The sequence below is a fragment of the Ictalurus punctatus genome, chromosome 7, assembly GCF_001660625.3.
Source record: "Ictalurus punctatus breed USDA103 chromosome 7, Coco_2.0, whole genome shotgun sequence".
In the NCBI taxonomy this organism is placed as follows: Eukaryota; Metazoa; Chordata; class Actinopteri; order Siluriformes; family Ictaluridae; genus Ictalurus; species Ictalurus punctatus.
Window position 1 is genome coordinate 17,072,852 of NC_030422.2, and position 21,315 is coordinate 17,094,166.

The window sequence follows — 21,315 nt, forward strand, 5'->3', positions numbered from 1 at the left end:
CATGTACGAACCTAAAAATATAAAGGAGTTTGAAGTGTTCCACAAGGTTGAGTGTCCAAGATCCACTACAAATGACTCCAACATTGTAAGACATTACTGGAAGAGACTCAATGCTGTTACACTATCCAGAGAAGCCTTCACACAATAAAAATTAATTAATTAATTAATTTTAATAATAATAATTTAAAAAAAAAACTTTTGCGGGGGGAAAAAATCTGTTGTTTAGAAAAACATTTTAATGATTGAAAATTATTGTGTTAAAATATAATTATACAGCATACTTATTGGGTCAGAATGTTTACGAAGGGTAGTCCCTGTTTCACATGCTTCACAAGCATGTGTCAGCCTTCATTCTCCCCAGTTGGTAGAAGTCGTATTATGCCGAGAGCAAGTGACCAGTTCAAAAGAGTCAATGGAAATGACACACTGCACACACACATTCACATCTATGGGCAAGATAGTGTAGGCCTACCAATTTGGACAGTGGAAGGAAATCAGAGAACATGCAAAACTTCCCCCATACAGAAACCTGAGCTCAGTGTATTTATTCTACAGATGCCCTAGTAATTAGCGGGACAACAAGTACCCTCATTTTTTGCATCTACTTCCATATAATTAAACTTTTCTTTGATTACATTCTAAAGTACCATGTCCTGCAAGCATGCCACTGACCTTTTCTTTAGCTTTGTTGCTCAGACTTTATAATGCAAGCATAAGTTATAAACATGAAATGAAAAAAATTAAAAACAATCTCCTTAAATTTATTTTACATCTTCATTTCACAACTCCCCTTGTGAGGTAGGCCAGGTTGTTGTTCTTCTTGCTACTCGTTTCCTTTTGTATATTTTACTTCTGTGTTAGGGTGGTTCGACTCTTTTTTTTTTTTTTTCTTTTTTTTCAGTAGCCATAGGAACAGTCTTTATGCTATTTTTGCCATATCTTTATAGATATTAGTTATCTTTCATTTTTCTTTTTTTTCTTTCTTTATTTCTTTATTTCTCGTTAATTCATTTATATATATATTTATTTACTTTAATTTACTTACTACAACAAGATGCGAACTTTTATTGTGAAATATTTCGTTTACTCCGACCGGAAGTCTTTGTAAGTCAGCTGACCCGTGCAGACTACTGACAGTCTCAAACGTAGGAAGAAGTTTGGGGAAATTAAGTTTTAACTCTGTAAATAACATACAGTTGCTTTTGGTCGTACTGTACTGAGAATAAGTTCGAAAATGCCTTCTTTTATCCTCTGTGGGCCGAAAATGGCAGTATGTATGCTGGTGCTGAGCATGTGGGGAGTCATAATGCTGGTAAGAAAGTGATCTTCTTTTTAATGAAATATAACTTTTCAGACTGTTTTGACATGTTTCTGTGTAAAATGATAAAAGACCTCTTAAAAACATCCTCAGCTTATGAGTAGGTTAAGTATTCATTTTGACATTTTAAAGCATTACAATTTACTACTTCTGGTTATAGCCATTATTAAAGTTAACGTGATGTATTGTGGTTTAATTGGGCTCTAAACTGTAAAGCAACACTTAAATACACAGTGTAAATACGCTATAGGATGAAGATATTAGATAAGAATTGCCCCCCAAACCCATAACCAAATGTGTTCGTCAAAATAGTTTGGAGGAATGTCAATGTGAAATGTAGCCAGCAGTGTTTCCTGAGTTACTCTTCCCTCTGGGTTCCTCTTTTAGGCAATGCTGGGGATTTTCTTCAGTGTTCATTCGGCTGTGCTGATCGAGGATGTGCCTTTAAAGGAGGAAGACCATCAAGACTCGTGAGTTCATCTCACGTGTTCGGAAAGAAGTTATAATAAATGTGTCACTCATCAGATACAGAAAAGGCATTCTTCAGAGGCATCCTTTTGCTTATAGAGAGGAGGTGCTGTTAGTTATTCGATAGTAAATGTGAAATTTGCAGTACAGAACATTGGCATTGGATAAGAGCAGTGCTCAGTCTGTAGAGATTGTTTTGCTCCTCACTTTGGTGCCAAATGAATAATCTCACCTATACAACTCAGTGAGGACATTTACTGGGCTTTGTCATTTCTACATGGCACGCTTTATCTTTTTGTCTTATGTAATCTTGATTAAAAATATGTCTTAAATTATTAGATAATAATATTTGCTATAGTTTCATTTTAAAAGGGTTACATTTTATGAATTCTTCTAATGTAATGTCATCCAAGTATTCAAATATTAAGTATATTAGATGTACCATCATATTTATTTATTAGAGCCATAAGAGGTTTTATTTATTTATTTATTTTAATTATTATTCCTTAATATTCCACCCACAGAAGCCAATACACAGCATTAACATGTAGATTTCTACAGAAACGTACCTCTCACGTTCCCTGGGCCCCACTTTGTGTGTTGCTGTCCTTTTGTGTCCTTGCATCCGCATATGATTCTATGACGTATCTTTTCATTTCACTGCTTCAAGAGAATATCATGTAACAATGATTTATTGGCTGGATGTTATTTGTAAAAGTAATATTTCTTTAATTTATAAATGACTTGAATCAGTCCTGAATAGTACTAAACAAGTGCTTTGGTCTTTTCTTTACAGTCAGAACCCACTTCAGAACGTTTATGCTGTCTACAACCAAGTTGGCTACAACTGCTTCATCGCTGCAGGAATCTATGTGGTGATTGGATTAGTGTCTTTCGTTCAGGTCCGACTGAATAAACGCAACGATTATCTTGTGCGTTAGCACCATCTGGTGGGTGGAAAAATCTGACTCCTTGAAAGTGATCTTACTGTATTTCCTATCTTGGTTTCATCTACAGATGTTTTGGTATTACAAAAGGAAATTGCTTTTGGTATTTACGTTGTAATCAGACCCGAAATGTTGCGCTTTCACTGTGCCTTTTTTCTTGTAAAGCATTCTCAGGTTTAGATCTTTAACAAAAAAATGTCTCAGTGTGGGATTGATATTTATGGAAGGAGGATTGTTGTATTTACTTAATATTGTGCCTTACTGCCCTCTACACATTTTCTCGCCATGTTTACTTTAGTCCAAATGCTTTAAAATTTTTAGGAATAAAAAATGTGCCACTGTTTGGTTGATGGTGAATTGAATTTAAAATTGCATACGATACTATCACATTTGAATAATATTTATTTATACATAAATACAAAGTAGAAATTACCATTGTCCATGTGAATTTCATTTTGTATAAACTCAACAGTCTGTTATCTTATTTGTAACACTTTGTTAATTACAGAAATAAATATGTAGTTTCTGTAGTTTCTAATCTCTATCTTTTCTTGGTCGTTACATGCATTACAGTTTCCAGTTTATTGATTCTAATTGTAAAATCAGTGCAAGATAAGAACAACATGTCTGAAGCACACAGATTTACAACAATGTATATTCTCGTTTCAAACAAAATGTCTATATATTTAAGGCAGCTTTCTATACTTGTCTTAATCAAAAATTGCAGAATTTTCCCTCAAGTCTCTCTATATATCAGCGGTCACCAATACTCTTCCTTGAGATCTACTTTCCTGCAGGTTTCATCTCCAACCAAAATCTAACACACCTGTTTTATTTGATCAGGAACTTCTTAAGGCAATGATTAGATGGTCATGTGGGCATTGTGGTTGGAGATAAAGTATTCAGGAAGGTACATCTCCAGGAACAGGGTTGTTGACCACTGATCTATATGGTAATGCTGTTCTCTATTCGGCTAGGACACAGATAGAGATATGGTGGCTCGAGACCCTTATTCTGCTTCAGAATGTTCTCCTCGATGGCCTTCAGATCCTGCCTGAAGTTGTCTATCATCTTTTTGGCTGCCAGTTCAGTGAAGTACTGTTCCTCGTACTGAGCCAGAGGTATCTGCGCATGATAAAGAGAGCAGAAAGCAGATAAAATAAAAACCTAGACATTCTAAAATACTTAGCTGTACAGATAACTTATGGAATTGAAACAGATTAAGTAAGTAACTAATGAAATATTTAGTACTGGATTCCATCATTCCATCCAGTTTACTTTAAACCTACAGCCAACATCCTGTGCTTTAAGTCTGCATTTTATTTTGAGCCTGCTTTGCAGTGACATGTTTAAATAGATGTAACAGGCCACTTGAAGTGTTTCATGGAAGTGTTGACTCACTGCGTCTGGCTGGGCTCTTCCCAAATGCCATGTGATTGCCATCTCCACACATGACTGGCTGATATCTGGGAGTGTGTCCATGATCAACTCCATAGTGACACTGTCCTTGTCTGTGGGTGGAGGCTGGCGCATGGTGCAAGGCGTGTTGGGCACCCACGCACAGAAGTCAAACTAGAGTACAGAGGGGAAAAAGCACAGGGTCAATCTGAACAAGATTAAAACACGGAAGAGCATGTTGTTAAAAGTGACCCACTGGACAAAAAGTAAAATGTAATGATCGGTACAATAATACTTGCCCCTTATAGCGGTATACTATAAGAACTAGAGCTTTCTAACTTTAAACACTAGAAAACCCTCTTTCTGAGACACTTCTACTGCTTAGGATGGTGACTTGTTTGCAGGCTGGTTTGATTTTATTTTTCCCCTAACTGCCTCCTGTACAATGACTGGCTTTTATTTATTTAAACTTATTTAACCAGGAAAGGCTCTTGAGATTACAAATCTCTTTTTCAAGAGTGTCAAGATAGGCAGCAGCAAGTCATTTCACATTTGCAAACAGACAACATAAATCAAATAAAAACTCAAAAACCTAACAACACTAGTTAAAAACATTGACAGGACAAGGAATCAGCCTCAAAAGCTTTTATCAATGACTTAAAAACACTTAGTGGGACAAGTTTTTCCATTTTTAGGCTACCATGTAAGGCATCGCAAGCCGATGCAGCAGAGTACATAGAAGCCCCTTTGCCAAGATTAGTTCTAGCATTAGGAACAGTTAGTAAAATAAGGTCCTGTGACTTAAGTGAATACCTGCTACATTTAAAAATAATAAAAATGCATAAATAAGATGAGAGAATCACTAGAATGGCTTTAAAGATAAAAAACATATGCCAATGATTGAGCTTACGGATGCCTAGAGAAGGCCAGCCAACCCTTTCATATAAAGTGCAATGATGAGTAACAGTTTTGCAGTTTAGAATAAATCTCAATGCTCCATGCTAAAGGGTGTCAGTTGATTTAAAACACTGGGCAGAAGCATTCATATATAAAATATCACCATAGTCCAGCATAGGCACAAAGGTGGCTAGCACCAGGGGACTTTTTTTTACTTTAGAAAATACCATTAGTTTGGTTTTGTCAGTGTTAAGTACAAGCTTCAGCTGAGACAGGGAAGTTTGACCAAAATTAAAAGCAGTTTGCAATTCCTCAAAAGCTTTTACCAGAGAGCATCAGCATAAAATGAATGTTTGCATTTTGCAAATTTTTATCAAGATTGTTTATATAAGTTATGTAAATAAGAGGAGACTGAGTACAGAGCCATTACAGACAACATTTTCTCAGATAAAAGCCCCTCAAATTGAGTGTACTGTGTTCTATCAGATGGATAGTTTACAAACCAAGCACCTACATGTTCAGAAAGACCTATACTCAACAGTCTCTGCTTCAGGATCGCATGGTCAAATGTATCAAAGGCCTTTGACAGATCAATAAAAAGTGAAACACTGCAGTTTTTTTATCAAGAGCATTTCTAACAGCAACAACAGCACAATGGTCACTTAAATCATTACAGAATACACCAAGAGCAGAGAACCTGTACGGCACATTAGTCAATATCAAATCAATTAGAGTAGATTTCTCTGGGCATATAATATTTGGATGGGTGGGTGAATTAATGAGCTGGATAAGATTCATAGAATCACAATACATTTAAATTCTCAGAGGCTGGTTTTAACCAATACCGGTTAAGATCCCCAATCAAAATAATTTCAGTGTAGATAAGTTTAGACATCAAGTGCATGAAAGAAGAAAGTGCATCACTGAGGACTGAGGGGAGTCTCTAACAGCCGATCACCATTATAGAGAATCCTTTAGAAACTTCAAGATTCAAAGCTAGAAATTATAACGGGTAACAGATGTATTCAGATATAACAACACTAACAAGAAATTTGCAGTTCACATAAATAGCCACACCACCACCCTAGTCCAACCTAATGCAATTTTAGAGTTTTTAAGAAAAATAGATTTTAAAAATCTTATATAGAGTCCCTTAGACATTTCTCTGCATGAAAATAGTCATAGAACCTGGCAAGGTGTTAAAACACAAACAAAAAATATTTATGTTGGAACTTCCCTTAATGGTTTATTACACAGGGATACTTGGCTTAAATCTAATTTCATAAAAGAAAAAAAGGCACATCACTTACCTGTCCATTGTTGGTTGCTGCATGTTGTGTTGTGCTGGTGAAGATGATCACACTCAAAAGTGTGATCAGCTCCTGTTTATTCTTTAGTTCATTAGGCAGCCCTGTCACACATGAATTATAAGAATAACATCTATGTTAATGTAATCACAACTGTTGCACGTAGTACAATGTTACATTTGAGATCATTTAGATTGATTATGCAATAATTGATCACTGTGATCATTGTTTTTCATAATTAGCCCAGGCCCTTAAGCACTGAGCCACTGCTGCACCACAGTTATTGCCATGACATCAGTATTATACTGTTTTTTTGTTCAGGCAACTAACCAAAGTGAGGGATGTTTGCAAAGCCTTCCTCAACAACATCCTTAATCCATGCCTGCAGTTCTGAATCCTGCACTACTTCACTGTCACTTCCATAATACAGAGACACAATGCTGGAGACAAACCTGTAAATGAGAAGAAAAGAGAAGCTGTAAATACTTGTTGTGTCTCCAAGATAAAGCAAATAAAAAAATGAATAAATTGATAAATATCAATTTTGATCAATTTCAGTGCCTAATAATGACAGTAAATAGTAGCTCTAGAGCACTGCATCATGTCTGGACTCTTACTTCTCAGTGGCGTCCCAGAGCATCAGGCTGTGCTCTCTGTAGAAGTATTTATTGAGTTTAGTAACACCACGGTCAAGGAAGTCGTAATGGGGTTGGAGAGAGCGGAATGTCAGGACCTTATACTCCCTTTGAGACAGCACCAGCATCCCTTCACCACCCGTGGACACCACCTGCAGGGAAGCATGTTTGCTTATATACTGCTGATCTGCAGGGTGTCCGAAAAAGTCAGGAACCAGTGGGATTATGTTGAACAAATATGTCGATCCAAATATGTTGAGCACAATCCACAAAAACATGATACAGAGAAAATGTGTAGAACATAGAGATCCAGATCCTTTCTGCCTCTGGATGGAGCTCAAATCTTCTTTAATTCCAGACTGCTGGGACTACGGCTGCTCTTAACACCATACAGACTTCATATAAATCCATAATGAACTTTTTCACAATATCTGTTGTTACCCAGATGAGGATGGGTTCCCTTCTGAGTCGGGTTCCTCTCATGGTTTCTTCCTCTTAAAACATCTTAGGGAGTTTTTCCTTGCCACCGTCGCCACTCAGTGGCTTGCTCAGTTGGGATAAATTCGCACCTTTAATATCTGTATACCGTGTTGATATTTCTGTAAAGCTGCTTTGAGACAATGTCTATTGTAAAAAGCGCTATACAAATAAAATTGAATTGAATTGAATTGAATTGAATAAGGGTGAACATGTAGAGCATACTGTATATAGTTGTTACTATACACAGTTAATTATATATAGTTTTACTCTCATTGAGGAACGGTCTCAGATCCCTTGCCATGTATTCTCCAACCTCATTAGGCATTATAGGAGAAGACGCTTGTCTGTTATCTTGTCAAAGGAGGTAGCACAAAGTATCAACTTAAAGGGTGCCAATAATTGGTGCACACCTATATTTAACAAAGATATTTTTTTATAAACCTGTGGTTTGTCTGCCCTGACTTTTTGGACATACTGTACTTTCATAGCTCATTCCTTGACTGTGTATTCAGTATTAGGTAAAATCTGGCATTTAAATACATCAAAATTGTCAAATATTTTCCATATATGTATATAATACAAGCAATATATTTTCTGTAGCTGAAGCTCACCCTCTTGAAGATGCCATCATGAGAGATAAGCTGTGTGCGTGCACGGCAGTTTATCTCCAGAGTGTACTTCAGATGAGGAGTGAGCAGCTATCACAGAGAGGGGGAGAGAGAGAGACTTATTGCTATACCTGATATTTTTCAGCTTTAAAGAAAGCTCATCTATACTTCCTCACTAACCTTGTTTATAGGGTGGACTGCAGGGAGGTGACGCAGTGTGGCCACACAGAACACCTCCACTATAAGGTGAGTTCGCAGAAGGTGTGACAAGACCTGGAAGACCTGAAATTCAGCGTGACGGACCCACATTTTAGCCAATAACCAGGCCAGAGGCGGATCATTAGGGCGGAAGATGGGTGTGTCCTTACTAGGATTCTGTTCAAGCTGAGAAAAAGGAAAAAATTAAGTAATGAACCTTTTCATTAGCCATATGTTGCCTCTGGTGAACAGACTTGGTGAAAACATTACCTGTATGGCGATGGGAATGAGGCCGTTGTCTGGATGTTCATATAGTAAACACAAAGGAGCTGCTATATGCTGCTTCTTCCCTCTGATCACATTCTCAGGGATGCCATCTATTATAGCATAGTCAACAAGGTATACATTCCCAGCCTTCAGTGAGAAAGAGAGATTATTAGAGTCTTTAAGATACCAGGACAGGTGTACTGACTGTTGTACTAGGACAGTGGTTCTCAACCAGGGGAGCGCAGACAGATCGGATGGGGGCGCCAATTGTTTTCAAGAAAAAAAAAACACAGACAGGGCATCATTTGGGTGCTCAGTGTATTTTATTGCTTTTCAAATAGAATGTGCATAAATGAAAAACCCTGCGTTCCCTTTCCCTCTGTATTTTCTTTTTTCTGGGGAGAGGCGGAGCTTTGACTGCCTTTTATCTAGTTGTCAGTGCAGACCAGTGGTGCCAATTTAGCGACTTTAGCGACAAATCTAGCGACTTCTTGGACAAACCTTAGCGACTTTCCAAATGTCGCCAGTACTGTCCTGCAAGCGTGAGGTCTTGCTTTCCCGCTGCACTCTCACCTCTCTGCGTCTGCTCTGTTCAGTGCAGAACAATTTACATAATTCATATGTGAATGATTTTAGAATGCAAGACAAATGTAATGCAATATGTTTTACATGTAAAATAGTACACATTATTACAGCCTAGTTCTCTTGTTCAAAGTAGTTATAGTGTTCAGAAACATTTCTTATCATTCATGCTCCATACCTGTCCATTATATATACATACCTGTCTGTTATATTTTATAAAAGTCATAAAAGCTATTTAAAGAATCATAGTTATGAAAAGTAATAAAAAAAAAAGTACAAAAACACAAAAGCAAAAAAAAAGTGTCTATCTATCTATCAAAAACTTATAGATTAGGTATATTATAGATTAGGTGTATATATATATATATATATATATATATATATATATATATATATATATATATATATATATATATATATATATATCATTATACCTGGTCTCCTCCAATAAGGGCGGGAGGGAGGGGGGCATGCCACATAATAGGGGAGGCTTGTGGGGACTTTAGTTACAAAAGGTTGAGAATCTCTGTACTAGGACATAGATGGATTATGGTCATTACATAGTCATCACATAACAGCGGGCTTTGCGCTAAACTCAACCCAGTGATGAAATCATTACATAATGATATGCAAGCAGGGGTGTGTCCAAGATATGACACATCTGGGGCTTTTAATGATATTCCTCCCATGTACCATTTCAAGCATTTTTAAGATGATTTGTGATTACCTAAATTAACCTAGATGAATTCTTATTAACAAAGCACATTAACAAATAATGTGTAGTTGCGAGATACCATATGTTAATTAGTGCCTTGTCTATCTCCTATTATATTGTGTCTCCTGACACACACACACACACACACACACACAGACTAGCCTTTTCCATCACTGATCCTTGTTTTGCTAAATTTGCAATGCAAACACTGACAACCATAAAACACCCAGCGAACAGACTAAAAAGCAGAAGAAAACTCGGTTAATTTGGTTAATGCAGCTCAGCCATTACAGCACATTGGTCAGTGTAAATACCAACTAACTCTTCCTTTGTACAGTGAGGGAAAAAAGTATTTGATCCCCTGCTGATTTTGTACGTTTGCCCACTGACAAAGAAATGATCAGTCTATAATTTTAATGGTAGTTGTATTTGAACAGTGAGAGACAGAATAACAACAAAAAAATCCAGAAAAACGCATGTCAAAAATTTTATAAATTAATTTGCATTTTAATGAGGGAAATAAGTATTTGACCCCTCTGCAAAACATGACTTAGTACTTGGTGGCAAAACCCTTGTTGGCAATCACAGAGGTCAGACGTTTCTTGTAGTTGGCCACCAGGTTTGCACACATCTCAGGAGGGATTTTGTCCCACTCCTCTTTGCAGATCTTCTCCAAATCATTAAGGTTTCGAGGCTGACGTTTGGCAACTCGAACCTTCAGCTCACTCCACAGATTTTCTATGGGATTAAGGTCTGGAGACTGGCTAGGCCACTCCAGGACCTTAATGTGCTTCTTCTTGAGCCACTCCTTTGTTGCCTTGGCCGTGTGTTTCGGGTCATTGTCATGCTGGAATATCCATCCACGACCCATTTTCAATGCCCTGTCTGAGGGAAGGAGGTTTTCACCCAAGATTTGAGGGTACATGGCCCCGTCCATCGTCCCTTTGATGCGGTGAAGTTGTCCTGTCCCCTTAGCAGAGAAACACCCCCAAAGCATAATGTTTCCACCTCCATGTTTGACGGTGAGGATGGTGTTCCAGGGGTCATAGGCAGCATTCCTCCTCCTCCAAACACGGCGAGTTGAGTTGATGCCAAAGAGCTCCATTTTGGTCTCATCTGACCTCAACACTTTCACCCAGTTGTCCTCTGAATCATTCAGATGTTCACTGGCAAACTTCAGACGGGCATGTATATGTGCTTTCTTGAGCAGCGGACCTTGCGCGCGCTGCAGGATTTCAGTCCTTCACGGCGTAGTGTGTTACCAATTGTTTTCTTGGTGACTATGGTCCCAGCTGCCTTGAGATCATTGACAAGATCCTCCCGTGTAGTTCTGGGCTGATTCCTCACTGTTCTCATGATCAATCCAACTCCACGAGGTGAGATCTTGCATGGAGCCCCAGGCCGAGGGAGATTGACAGTTCTTTTGTGTTTCTTCCACTTGCGAATAATTGCACCAACTGTTGTCACCTTCTCACCAAGCTGCTTGACAATGGTCTTGTAGCCCATTCCAGACTTGTGTAGGTCTACAATCTTGTCCCTGACATCCTTGGAGAGCTCTTTGGTCTTGGCCATGGTGGAGAGTTTGGAATCTGATTGATTGATTGCTTCTGTGAACAGGTGTCTTTTATACATGTAACAAGCTGAGATTAGGAGCACTCCCTTTAAGAGTGTGCTCCTAATCTCAGCTCGTTACCTGTATAAAAGACACCTGGGAGCCAGAAATCTTTCTGATTGAGAGGGGGTCAAATACTTTTTTCCATCATTAAAATGCAAATTAATTTATAAAATTTTTGACACGCGTTTTTCTGGATTTTTTTGTTGTTATTCTGTCTCTCACTGTTCAAATACAACTACCATTAAAATTATAGACTGATCATTTCTTTGTCAGTGGGCAAACGTACAAAATCAGCAGGGGATCAAATACTTTTTTCCCTCACTGTATAGGGCACAATTTATTTAACAAAATTGTCACTCAACTGGCGTGTGTATAATTGAATTAAATAAGCTATACAAACACTATAATCAATATATAGTAACTCATGCCAATTGTACGACTTGAAGCCTATACAGGTTCACATTAGTGAGATATAAGCTCTCATTGGATACAAACGTTTTTCCGATAATGGTGTCAGAAATTGTTTTCTTTTTTATTTTGTCTGTAGACAAAAATAATTCAGATAAGAACTATATACCAACGTTTCAGCACCCAGGCAGCTTTGGGGGGAAAAATGTAAAATAGGAAATGTGAAAATTTCAGGTCTGAACACCATATAATAATAATTCCCCTGTTATGCATTAAACCCAACCCAACAAACCCAATTAAAATATTGCACAGGCTTAAACTTCCATGAAACAGTTCTTCAGAGATTTTATATAAAACTTTACAAAAGTTTCCCTTTAAGAAAAGTTTCCGGGGTAGAATGATCCAACCCTTAAGAAACCTTTTTTTTTATATATAGGTTCCAATCATTATTCATTCTTAATCAGTAACAATTTTGTCCTGCTCAGGGCAGCATGGTGGTGGTTTTCTGGGCGAAAAGAATTCAAACTCACAATCACCCAGGCCACCGCATACACCCAAAACAAATTCAGACACCAGCTACCACCTACTGTAATGCACACTCACCAATCAATTTATGAGGAACCCCTGTACATCTGCACATTCATGCAAGTATCTAATCAGCCAATCATGTGGCAGCAGCACAATGAATAAAATCATGTAAAATCCTTGTCAAGATCTTCCGTTAATGTTCACACCATACATGAAAATGGGGATAAAAGGGATCTCAATGACTTTGACCGTGGCATGATTGTTGGTTTCAGACATGAGTTGTTTAGAAATCTCCTGGGATTTTCACACACAACAGACTCTAGAGTTTACACAGAACATTGTGGGGGGAAAACACCCAGTGAGCGGCAGTCCTGTGAGTGGAAACCTCTTGTTGCTTAGAGAGGTCAGAGGAGAATTGCCATACTAGTTTGAGCTAAAGGGACGACTATGGCAACTAAAATAACCACTCTTTACAACAATTATGAGCAGAAAAGCATCTCAGAACAATCTTAGCATGCACAGTTTTACCCAGTTTTAGAATGTGGCTCCTAATAATTTGGTTGGTGTGTAATTAAAAACATTAGTTGCATTAATTTGAACAACAATAAAACAAATGTAAAAGTGATGCCTTCAGTCTCACAAATTGGTAGGCATATTAATAGTTTTTCTAAATGGCACACGTAGTTATAATGCTAAATCAAATAATGGCATTTATTCAGTACATTTTAGTGTTGAAATATTGAGATTGCCCCTTGTGACAAATACATTTTTCCCACTCTACCTGTAATTTCACTCCAAATGTATGAGTGAGCTTACTGCTTATGAGTGGGCTTCATTTTATACTGTTTTTTTTTTTTAATAACATTTTTAAAAATTACATAATAAAATATATATATATATATATATATAGATATATAAATTAAATATCCACTGACTTAGATATTTGTTTGATATTGTGGTTAATAGGGCCTAATTAGACAATGTTAACTACATGTTTGCAGATCAGACTGACCTGTAATTAAAGTTATTTTTAAAATGTCTGCTGTTTTGTTACATTTTGTATTATCTTCATGGAGGGAATTTATTTTTCTCACCCTTTCCCTCGCTGCTACACTTGGCCTCTTCTTGTCCGTTCTTCAGGACATCTATATATCGTTCTTTACATTGGTTTTTATTTACATTCTTTTATTATGACAAAGATAAGGCAAGTGGTGAACAAGTGGTGACTAATAGCATTGCAAAGCTAGCAGGTTTATGATTTGTTAACCAGTCTGTATGGAGCAAGATCTCTCAGAAGTGCAGGATTTTCCAGCCACTTGGCATCATCGCAGGAAAAAAAAAAAGGCAGACCAAAATCAGGATTGTATTTCTGCCAAATCTCCTGATGGCCAATCCTGACCTGCTCGCACTACAGGTAGTTGATTCCTCACAGCTCCAGGGTTCCCTGAGCTTAGGGTACCAACAGCAAAACGACTGTTGCTTTGATTCACTTCAATCATTGCCTTTGAAATCAATGAATTAATCCATATTATCAGATTGCTAAACACCCCTAGGTGTGAATATGTGAGTGTATAGTGCCCTGTGATGAACTGGCGGATTCAGGACTACCAGGATAAAGTGGTTAATGAAGATGAATATGAAGGGTGCATGGCACCATTGCAGACATTATACACTACACCTCACCTTGAGCTCTTTATCCAGGGTGGTGTTGGGGCTTAAGAAGGCCTGCACCATGTCTCCAACGACAGGGAAGTTGGAGGGCAGTTTCCTGCACCTCTGGATCATCCGTGGATTTGACCCATTCAGGAACTGATGGCCGAAAAACCAGTCCTCTTTCCAGTGTTCCATAGTGTATTCTAATAACATTCATAACACATTTACATTCAATTAGTTAGTATTATTATGTGCTGTAGACAGTTCAAGCAGGAGATTTTAAATAAATGTTTCTATTCAAAGTCGATATATATTATTTATACTGCAAGTTAAAAAGAATGCTGCTATTTGGCATAAAAATGGTATTTGGCCACAATTGAAAAGTTACACTAATAATACTCATCGTTTGATTATACAAATGCTTTGTATTTTAATTTTTTATTTTTTGCTAGAGTAAAGTTGATTAGAAATCATTTGTTTGTAACAGGGTAAAAAGGGCCACAGCTACTTAACCAGCAATGGGACTCCGTAATTTCCAAAATATTTGTTTAAAATCATCCAGATCCTTCCATGACCTCCCAAACCAGATGACCAGCTTTTTTAGAGACAGCTCCAAAAGCCTGAGGGGGATTTAATTAAACATTATATGTACAGATGTTTATGTCCCACATTCTTTTTTCTCTGCTTCACTGTAGATACAGTGCTGTGAAAAAGTATTTGCTCACATCCTGATTTCTTCTAATAATAGTTTTAGAGCTTCAAACAAAATACAACATAAAACAAAGGCAACCTGAGTAAACACACAATACAGTTTTTATTAATTTTTTTATTGAAGCATAAAAAGTTATCAAACACCTATCACCAATGTGAAAAACTAATTGCCCCCTTGCATTTAAAATCTGGTTGTGCCAGCTTTAGCAGCAATAACTACAACCAAACACTTCTGATAGCTGGAGATCAGTCTTTCACTTACTTCTAGGACTAGGATTTACTCCAATGCTTTGGATCATTGTCTTGCTGCATAATCCAGTTATGCTTGAGTTTCAACTTATGGACTGAAGACCAGACATTCTCCTTTAGGATTTTCTGGTAGAGAGCAGAATTCATGTTTCCCTCAATTATTGCAAGTTGCCCAGGCCCTGAAGCAGCAAAGTATCCCCACACCATCACATTTCCACCACCATACGTGACCGTAGGTACAGTATCTCACAAAAGTGAGTACACCCTCACATTTTTGTAAATATTTGATTATATCTTTTAATGTGACAACACTGAAGAAATGACACTTTGCTACAATGTAAAGTAGTGAGTGTACAGCTTGTATAACAGTGTAAATTTGCCGTCCCCTCAAAATAACTCAACACACAGACATTAATGTCTAAACCGCTGACAACAAAAGTGAGTACACCCCTAAGTGAAAAGGTCCAAATTGGGCCCAAAGTGTCAATATTTTGTGTGGCCAACATTATTTCCCAGCACTTAACCCTCTTGGGCGTGGAGTTCACCAGAGCTTCACAGGTTGCCACTGGAGTCCTCTTCCACTCCTCCATGACGACATCACAGAGCTGGTGGATGTTAGAGACCTTGTGCTCCTCCACCTTCTGTTTGAGGATGCCCCACAGATGCTCAATAGGGTTTAGGTCTGGAGACATGCTTGGCCAGTCCATCACCTTCACCCTCAGCTTCTCTAGCAAGGCAGTGGTCTTTATCATCCTGAATACTGCCCTGCGACCCAGTCTCCGAAGGGAGGGGAGTATCCTCAACTTCTTTGGTCGACCATGGCGAGGCTTGTTCTGAGTGGAACCTGTCCTGTTAAACCACTGTATGGTCTTTTATGGTCCACCGTGCTACAGCTCAGTGTCAGGGACTTGGCAATTTTCTTATAGCCTAGACCAACTTTATGTAGAGCAACAATTCTTTTTTTCAGATCCTCAGAGAGTTATTTGCCATGAGGTGCCATGTTGAACTTCCAGTGTTCAGACTGATGTATTTCAATCACCTTCTTCCTCATCATTTCTGGAATTTCTTTCAATTTTGACATAATGTGTTACTGTGCACGACCTTTTAACCAACTTCATGCTGTTGAAAAAGTTCTATTTAAGTGTTGATTTGTTTGAACAAGGTTTTCAGTAGTCAGGCCTGGTTGTGTCTAGTCCAGCTGAACCCCATTATGAATGCAGTTTCATAGATTTGGGGAATTAGTAACTACGGGGGCAAATACATTTTCACACAGGCCCAGTTGATATTGGATAACGGTTTTGCTTCCATAAATAGCATTATCATTTCAAAACTGTATTATGTGTTTACTCGGGTTGCCTTTGTTTAATCTTAGATTTTAGCTTCTGAAACAATTTCTTATGAAATAAACACAAAACCAGAAGAAATCAGTTTCACAAATAATTTTTCACAGCACTGTATATTACTTTTAAATTATAATTTGTTCATATTGTTTTCATAGATAAACTTTATATAAAGTAATGTGCTGCTTACGCGTATTGAAGTGATCTTTCAAAGTCACAGCGTTTTTCATTGGCAAAGCGAACATCCTGGGGCAGATCTGCCTCTGATTTGGCGTCTACACATTTGGGAATTCCTGGAGCCCAGGCTTGCCATCTAACATAACATAACACAAATAAACACCAGTTATATAAACAACGAACAAAAGCTGTACCAAGTCTGTTGCACAAGCTCAGAGAGGGTTTTGTTGTGGGTGTAAGTATGACTGATTGGATATTAGACTTTCTTACTAATAGGTCTCAAAGAGTTAGGGTTAACAACAGTCTGTCAGGTTCGATAATTGCATCAACTGGCTCTCCACAGGGGTGTGTTCTTTCTCCTCTCCTCTACTTCCTTTACAAAGACAAGTGTCGCAGTCAATTTGAGAATCGGTATATTCCGAAGTTATATTCTGACCAAGACTGGCGAGTTTGTGGCCATGAGATCCGTGCACACGACTGGCGCAAGACTCGACACGGAATCCGAATGAACGAGCACAATTTGAAGTATAGAATAAATTAGAATTAATCAGGTATAGTAGATCAAAATATGAATAACTAAGTTTTCATGGAAGTTTGTATATATACACATATATACACATTTGAGTTTGTGTATTTGTTTGTCTTTGTATTTGAATACAAGTTGGCCTCAAGGGGGACAATATGTAAGTTACAGTTAAGTAAGTATACGATTTCATGTACGTCATTAAGACCCAAGAATTTAACAACATTTCTACTAAAGATTCCAACTCACAATTCTGTCTAAAGTTAATTCCAGAGAAGTCAACTGAATATCGACATTTTTTCACAGATTTCTGAGTCATAATGGCAAGCAATACTTTCAAGTACCCACTTTTCTACAGCAGTTCAAATACAGAGAACATAATGTAGTAACAGATGTTCTCAGTTGCACATCCCCCTGTATAAGAATATTGCTGAAGGTCTTCAGACAACTGGCTTTCATTTTATGTACACAGTAAGTCTTGTCTCTGGGCAAGACTCTGGTTATATCAGAGACATTACACAACATTCTGAGCCCTATGCAAATACAGTTTCAGTCTTGCCAACTTTCTTTTTGCCTTGGCCCTCCACATAGGAGCCTTGAGTGCTCAGTCATACCCCTGGGTAATGCTCCACTGAAATCCACACCAAAAGGGCTACTAGACAGACTTTCAGCATAAACTCAGAAAGAAAATGAAAAGAGCAAGCACATCCTACATGCAACCAGAGCAGACAAGGAAGTATTAACTTTCAAAAGCTGCTGGAGCAGGTGGAAATGTCAAACCAAAGAATGTGCACTAGAAAAACTGGCTTGTTTGTGATTCTCTTCATTTAAACCATAGAGTCCACTGGCATATACATCATACAAATTGTCTGGAACAGTGACTTGACAGGTCCACTCAAGGCACCTTGTGTTTTGCATCAGCGCTCCTGTTATTGTGCTGTTTAATCAACTTAATCACAGCAATCACTTGGGTGATGTTGTAGGGGTGTGAGTGTTACACACCCTTAAAAAGTTATACACTCTTAGAATGTCATGTTCTTTCACTTGGAGAGATACCAACCAAGGTGTGCCTGATCCACAATTCCTACTTTCTGATAAAAAAAATAAATAAATAAATAAACAAAACAGCTGACCTTGTGACTTTTTTGTATGGAAACAGAAAAAGACAAATAAGGGAAAATGTGGAGGAAATATTGGTTAGGGAAATATGGGCAATAATGATTTTTCTGCAAAGAAAAATGGAGGTGCAAAAAAAAGGAAGCAATTTTATACTGCACTGCGCTCTGGCTGATACCCTGCCCCCAACCTGCCCCGACTGGTTTCCAACAGTGTAGAAATCCAAGCCCAAGAACAGCATTAGCTATCTACTCTACAGGCAATCAATATCCCTCCACCTCTCTCTAACCCCAAGCAAACTCAACATCCATGCACTGCAAGAATGCAAGTTTTGAGCTGTCCTGACAGGCAGTTCCACTCCCTAACCACCATGATGAGTCTTTACTGGTCACATATGTGAAGTTGTTTTCTTCACATACCCCTGGATGTCAGGAAGTTGGGGTCAGAGCACAGGGTCAGCCATAATATGGCACCCCTAGAGCAGACAGGGTTAAGGGCCTTGCTCAAGGGCCCAACAGTGGCAGCTTGGCAGTGGCGGGGGTCAAAAGTCATTTGAAAGATGCAGTTTGTAATATTTCAAATTATCTAGACTTGTAATCATCACATCACAACCCAGAGGGTTGATTTAACTGTTTCAATGTTCATTTGTGCCCAGTTGGACATATATGTGACAAGTGGTAAAACTATGTGTAATTCCACCAGACTCCTAGAATATACACACCGGAAAGTTTTCTGTCTCTCCTGCAGCTGTGCCTTTCTGTGAGCCAGCTCCTGAGGCAGGATCTCATCACATAGTTTTTTAGCTGTGAAACAAGAAGAGTGAAAAAAAGCCACCCTTAGAAATCCTGAGCTTGAATTAGGATCAGATAAAGTCCCCTCCCTGGGGCAGTTTCTAGCACTGACCTGTACCATCACGGACTTCTACTTTAATATCCCCCACTAACCAGCAGTAGCAGGGGAAGGTTTGGGTGTTTTCCTCTCCTGGTGCTGTGACTTTTACATAATTGCAAAACCAGTTATCTTCCACAATGTACTTCTGCTTCTCCAAGCGTACCAGGAGCACACGACCCAGAGGAGCTGAGCTCCGGACTATGTATTCATCAACCTGTAGAAGAATGAGATTTAAGTGGAAATACAATTTGTGTGTACTAATGAATAGCAATACCTATTGCATATAGTGTCCGAAAAGATACAAGTTCAAATCTTAGGACTCTGCCACTGTTGGGCCTTTGAGAAAGTGTTGATTGCTCATTTAGATGCTTGGGTTGTTTCATCATTTGCAAGTTACTTTTAATAAAAGCATATGGACAAAAAAAAAGAATAATTTTGCTACATATTCAGTACATTCAGCCCTCTACACTCTTACTTACTGCGCCTCTACACAGATCCAGGCCTGGATTGTCCAGCAGCGTCCTCTCACTCTCTCCGTTTTCCCCCACCAGGGTTACATACACATAGTTATTAGTACCTGAGTACTCTAAAGCCCCTGTGGCCACGATCACTTTGTATTCCATCTGCACACACAATTCACATCAACTCTTGCTCATGAAAATGACCGATATATTACAATTTCTCACAGCTGCTGATTTTAAATTTATTTCAATTTTAAATGATCAATGTCAGAATTTCACATGTATGTTTCGTCTCCCTCAGAAACCTTAAAGGAGCCATTTGCACATCTGGCACATACATGCTTGGCTACATCCTTACACAGTTTTAGGGAGAAATGATAAAATGCTCGAGAGCATATTATTGGAGAATGTTTATGAATGTTAGACTCATGAATGGGCAGAAATACACCAAATATTTTTGATAGATAATTAAAATAAACTAATAAACTAAAATTTTGCAACTGAAAATTTATTATTTTGTATTTAAAAAAGAAAAAAACACTCTTAAACACCTTTCCTCTTTAAACCATCATTTCCTCTTTGAGGCATTTGGAAACATCACCACATCAGCATCAGATACAAAAATATTTAATAAATACTTTAATAAATACTCAGTGCTAAATTTGCATTTGTAGCTGTGGTCATTTTTACATTTTGGAAATAATTATATAGAGGGTTGTACAAAAAGTCAGGAACAAATGGGTGTTAAATACATATGTGATTTTGTATTTATTATTATTATTTATTTGTATGTTTATTGGTTCCCACTTGAAATAGTTCAAAAAGAAATCAGCTCACAGTTAAGCCAAGCTGAAGGAAGAACACAAATAGTCACACACACATGCACGCACACACACGCACACACAGATACTGACTATTGCTAGTAATCACACACAATTAACAAGGGAAAGGAGAATAGGAAAGAATTCAGCTGATGAGGTGTGAATATTGTTCTGTTCTGTCATGTGCTGTTACCTTACTACTACATTTCCATTTAACTTATATTATCTACAATGATCTACACATGCAAAATATCTCTGTGCTCTGTACAGTTTTGTAACATCCTTATAATTGGTTATGTGCCTTAAGTCAAACTATAGCTTAAGTGGATTAAGTTATAGCCACTGCATTATACAAAGAGAGTCTGAATGAACGGTTATTTGCAACTTATATTGCAATAGCAGATTAATAAATCAAAGCATTGGAAAAGGTTGTAATCAATATTTACCTAGTAAGCCTTGTGGTTTACTTTTAGCCTGTCTTCGCCTCTGTTTCTTTCTCTTCCTTCCTCTTCCGTTCTGGTGTCTGTCTCAGTGCACTGCTATTTAATAGCTGACTTCTACAAACTGAGTTTTTCCCCACTCTCTCACTCTCTTCTCTCAAGTTGTTGCTCTTCTCAACCCTCCCTGTTCTCACTGCATGGCTACGCCCAACACTAGGTCAACACATTCACATGTATGTTATCATAAAATCTACTGGCCTCCCCCACCCCCCAACCCCCCCACACGTACTCCTTTATGTAAATGACATTCTTTTTTTAGCTTTGCTTTCTAGTTGAAGGAAGAAAACTGTAACAAGTTCAACTGTGCAAATTTGACCAGGCCTATGCAAAGCAGTATTATTATTATTATTTTTTTTAAATGCAGAGACATAGCTTCCAGTATCTTACAGACTTAAATATTCAGTTCAATTCAGTGTTATTTGTATGGCGCTTTTAACAGTGGACATTGGGCCAAAGCAGCTTTATAGAAATATTTAAATTCAGAATATAGATTTTAAATGAA

At 37.9% G+C, this 21,315-nt stretch overlaps 2 protein-coding genes across 2 annotated transcripts; one reads left to right on the forward strand and one right to left on the reverse strand.

Moving 5' to 3' along the window:
- The first annotated feature begins 1,092 nt into the window (after window positions 1-1,092).
- rnaseka (ribonuclease, RNase K a) lies at window positions 1,093-3,620 on the forward strand. Its single transcript, XM_017472127.3, has 3 exons — window positions 1,093-1,312; window positions 1,706-1,788; window positions 2,583-3,620. The coding sequence occupies exons 1-3, from the start codon at window positions 1,235-1,237 to the stop codon at window positions 2,725-2,727; spliced, it is 306 nt and encodes a 101-aa protein (XP_017327616.1). The 5' UTR covers window positions 1,093-1,234; the 3' UTR covers window positions 2,728-3,620.
- alox12 (arachidonate 12-lipoxygenase) lies at window positions 3,118-20,951 on the reverse strand. Its single transcript, XM_017472126.3, has 15 exons — window positions 20,760-20,951; window positions 19,511-19,654; window positions 19,044-19,245; window positions 18,862-18,943; window positions 16,515-16,637; window positions 14,538-14,644; window positions 14,055-14,227; window positions 8,527-8,670; window positions 8,239-8,442; window positions 8,062-8,148; window positions 6,953-7,122; window positions 6,666-6,787; window positions 6,339-6,439; window positions 4,135-4,305; window positions 3,118-3,858 (listed from the first exon to the last, which is right to left on the reverse strand). The coding sequence occupies exons 2-15, from the start codon at window positions 19,652-19,654 to the stop codon at window positions 3,679-3,681; spliced, it is 2,010 nt and encodes a 669-aa protein (XP_017327615.1). The 5' UTR covers window positions 20,760-20,951; the 3' UTR covers window positions 3,118-3,678.
- Between the last annotated feature and the right edge of the window lie 364 nt (window positions 20,952-21,315).

What these genes read in the sequence shown, in the direction of transcription:
- rnaseka (XM_017472127.3), top strand. Translation starts at nt 1,235, where the DNA reads ATGCCTTCTTTTATCCTCTGTGGGCCGAAAATGGCAGTATGTATGCTG. An exon ending in TGTGGGGAGTCATAATGCTG is followed by an intron (nt 1,313 to 1,705) that starts GTAAGAAAGTGA and finishes TTCCTCTTTTAG; the next exon opens with GCAATGCTGGGGATTTTCTT. An exon ending in GAGGAAGACCATCAAGACTC is followed by an intron (nt 1,789 to 2,582) that starts GTGAGTTCATCT and finishes TTTTCTTTACAG; the next exon opens with TCAGAACCCACTTCAGAACG.
- alox12 (XM_017472126.3), bottom strand. Translation starts at nt 19,654, where the DNA reads ATGGAATACAAAGTGATCGTGGCCACAGGGGCTTTAGAGTACTCAGGT. An exon ending in GAAAGATCACTTCAATACGC is followed by an intron (nt 14,645 to 16,514) that starts GTAAGCAGCACA and finishes AATCCCCCTCAG; the next exon opens with GCTTTTGGAGCTGTCTCTAA. An exon ending in CTCTGGGACGCCACTGAGAA is followed by an intron (nt 6,788 to 6,952) that starts GTAAGAGTCCAG and finishes TCTCATTTACAG; the next exon opens with GTTTGTCTCCAGCATTGTGT.